This window comes from Zerene cesonia, chromosome 1, assembly GCF_012273895.1.
Source record: "Zerene cesonia ecotype Mississippi chromosome 1, Zerene_cesonia_1.1, whole genome shotgun sequence".
NCBI lineage: Eukaryota > Metazoa > Arthropoda > Insecta > Lepidoptera > Pieridae > Zerene > Zerene cesonia.
In genome coordinates this window covers 1,921,393-1,924,990 of record NC_052102.1, presented here as the reverse complement: position 1 = coordinate 1,924,990, position 3,598 = coordinate 1,921,393, and the positions used below count along the sequence as shown (strand labels likewise).

At 32.3% G+C, this 3,598-nt stretch overlaps 2 protein-coding genes across 2 annotated transcripts in view; one reads left to right on the top strand and one right to left on the bottom strand.

Annotated features, from left to right (window-relative positions):
• LOC119829958 (trypsin, alkaline C-like) overlaps positions 1-1,459 on the top strand; it is a 3,771-nt gene extending 2,312 nt beyond the window's left edge. Inside the window, exon 3 of the mRNA XM_038352751.1 lies at positions 1,443-1,459. Coding sequence (XP_038208679.1) covers positions 1,443-1,459 — 17 coding nt within the window. The remainder of the gene's footprint in view (positions 1-1,442) is intronic.
• An 826-nt stretch (positions 1,460-2,285) lies between these two features.
• Positions 2,286-3,104, bottom strand: LOC119829880 (chymotrypsin BI-like). The gene is made up of 3 exons (XM_038352621.1): positions 2,996-3,104; positions 2,566-2,762; positions 2,286-2,390 (listed from the first exon to the last, which is right to left on the bottom strand). Exons 1-3 carry the CDS (start codon positions 3,102-3,104, stop codon positions 2,286-2,288), a joined length of 411 nt encoding a protein of 136 aa, XP_038208549.1.
• Positions 3,105-3,598: the final 494 nt, after the last annotated feature.

The following is a 3,598-nucleotide window of genomic DNA, read 5'->3' as shown; positions in this document are numbered from 1 at the left end:
CTTGGTCACCACCCGTAAATGTAGCTTTTACCAGCATTTCTGCTGAGATGTAAAAACAGATACAAAAATAATAATAATTTTTTTAAGTTTTCTTCTATGTACAATCTTGTTGAAGAGTTAAATAAATAAATCAGAAGGATGGCACTCCTGGCTCGCTTTCTTCGGCTACGCTACCTATATATATTCATATATACGAGATGAATATGCTACCTTGTGAAAAGTTATTCAGCGTGATAAGTAGGTGGGTACTAAGAGTTTGGCGGCATCTAGTCGAAAATCTAGGATCTAGAATCCCTGATGTAGAACCCTAAAAGCCCCGCTGAACCTGAAGAGATATGAATATACTATCTTGAAGAAATGTTGTTCAGAGTGATGAGCCCGTTTTGGTGAGAGGTTGCTGGTTTATCGTATTATTTGATATAATTTGACTATTGTCACTTACTATGTTTTATTACTATGTTTATTGATCAGTCGTGTCAGGTCAGCGGATATCAAATTATGAATTGATACGACCAATAAAAATGGCTCTTAATGTCTTCATTGTTACAAGCGAGCAGGTCGTCTTCAAAGGTATAAGAACTATTCTAATATCTAGTCACTTTAACTAAAAGGTCCTATATAGGTACTTGACGTGATCATTAAAACTCCCGTCCAAAAATTATTAACATCCCGTTGGAATGAGAAGTTTTCCCGCGGTAAAAAGTACCCTACGTCTTTTCTTAATTCATTATCTGAGTAGTTCTCACGAATTTTCGAAAAATGACTTCGAATGATGACAGGAATATAATTTACAATAATTAAATTTTTATATATTTTATTTATAGTACACGAGTAACTTATCCCAGCTGACTACGCGGTCCCCAGTTTTACTTCGATTTAAATTAAAATAAAGTGATGATAAAAAAAATCAATTATGAAGGCAGGATTTCTTTTATTCTATTACTATATTTAGATTAAATTAACAATATAAACGTCTTTTTTTATATCTCATCATGAATTTATTTTATTGAAACTAGTTTTATTCCATTTTAACAAAATTATTACTTTAAATTTACTGAGATCTATCATGTATACTTTGGTTATTTTATAATAAATTATACTAACATATTTTATGAAGAGTTTGATGTCAACTAAGTAATTAAATTATTATGAAAAAGCTTACTCATTGAGCATTAAAATTTTAAAGAGAAATAAATAATAGAATTAAAGAGTTTTAATTCAATTAAATAATTGATATAACTCATAAATTCTCATTCCCTGATTAATAGAATAGTGAGGGAATGATAGTGAGGAAATGATAAAAATCAACAAAACCTACAAAAAGCTGGTCAAACATAACCTCAAATTAAATTCCGATTCAAGACAAAATTTTTACATGTACACTCAAAACATGTGAAAAATCATAATGAGTATTACAAATAAAATAATTGCTTTATATTCAGATGGTGTGAGGGAATGAGATATAAAAATACAAAGATAGAAAAGATATAAAATATAATATCTGAATAATTAATTTAAAACCATTTGACAACAACACATCTTTTCGCGCCTTATATCAACAAGACTATGCTGCCAACTGCAAAAAATTTATAAGCGCGGCAACCTACGATACAATTTAGAAGTACTATCGAGGTTTTAGTAAAAAGTGAGGAAATGATTACATAAAACTGAGTATGGACACGATTTTCGCAAATTCCTGAGAACTAGTCATTTATGTTTGTGCCAAAGTTCATTAAAATCGGTTTGGTGGTTTAGGCGTGAAAGCGTAGCAGACAGACAGTCAGAGAAGCTTTCGAATTTATAGTACTAAAAACGTATGGATTGGCACTTCTTGGTACCCTCTCCCTCGTCAGGAAATGTTTAGAAATGGATGAATGAAAACTTTTTATGATCAGAAATGGTTAACTATAATCACATATGATAATGTCACTAATGAATAATTTATCACAGATTATTAATTAAAATAATTTTTTAAGTGAAAAATCATAAAAAGTAATGAAAACCTTTTTATAAATAACACAATTATACACCCTAAAATTTTTTGAAACTATTATTCTGCCTTTTTTCTGTATGTGTAATCTGAGGGCCTATTGATATAATTTCATTAAAAATTTCATAGTCCGGTATTTCTTGTACTAACTAGCTACTATGCGATGCACCCAGGAGTGAAATGACTACATTATAATTTACGTATAAAAAGAATTCTTGCACGATAACAAGGTTGTAACTTCAATTAAACGACAATTTAAACGAATGAAACTTTATTGTGAAAACAGTATGCGGCTTTACATGCGGGAACGGAACCAGGACTCGAATGATGTGACTCTTGCGAAACCAGCCGGGAATCCTCGTTGGCAGCCGCTGGCGGATCCGAAGGAGGTGATACCAATCTGTTGGTTGAGAGAAGTTACATTTGAAATTTGATTCAGAGTTGTTCAATGTTATTCTTTCATCAATATTGTTTGGATTGAAGAAATTATAGAATTTATAGAACTACGATATTTTCTTATCCAATTTTAAAACATTCCTTAGAACGACATCAATCAACAAATAAAATATACCCACCAGTAGGCCATTGTTGTTGATGGTGAGAGGGCCACCAGAGTCTCCAGAGCAAGTGCTGCGACCGTTGGCACCGGAGACACAGAGTGTAGAGGCGATGATTGTGCTTGATCCATAGACACGAGCGCATTCAGCGTTGGTGATAACGGGCAAGTTAACGTGTCTCAAGGCCTGGTTGTTGGTGATGGCTCCGGCAGCGGCTGTGATGAATAGTTCAAATGTAGGAAGTTGCTTTTTCACAATTTCATCAGCTAGTTTTACACCCACATATAGTGTATATTACTTTGCTTTAATTCATATAATATATTATATAAAATAGTAAATTTGTTATCATACATGGTAAAGAAATCATGCTACAGTAGTATGAAATGAAATGTCGTTTAAATTGTATATCAGAACTCGTTAGTGATTTGATATGATTGTAAATACTCACAGTCAGCAGTTCTTCCAAAGCCTGCAGCAGTAGCGGTAACACCGACGTATTGGTTGCTGCCAGTAGCCATTGCGATATTTCTGATGTTGTCTAAAATTAAATTAATCATAATAAAATAGCGATATCAATAATTGCTGAACGTTGACATTATATTTTCATTAAATGTAACGGCAATACAATTTGTATTAACACATCGAGTCTTAAGCTAACGAAGAGTCACAGTCGAATTTACAATGGACAATTCAAACGCATTTGGAATGGTTGTAATTTCCAATAAATGTTTCTCTTCTCTAATCATCTCTATTTAGTGATATGTGATAAATATCACAATATACTCAAGTAATGTACAGGTATAGAGAACCAAAGCGTTAGTTTATTATAGCAATGTAACAACAAGTGCATATAACAATCTTTTAAATTCACTCAAACTTATATTGAATAGAGATTGTGTCGCTAGGAGCGAGTTTATTACAGAATGTATGTTCATTTGACAAATTTTTAATTCCTGACGAATTTGGGGAAGCCTTAGTTGTAAATAATATACAAACATAAATCAAGCTACTTACTGCTGTAGCTCACCCATGAAATGGTGGCAATAGCAAC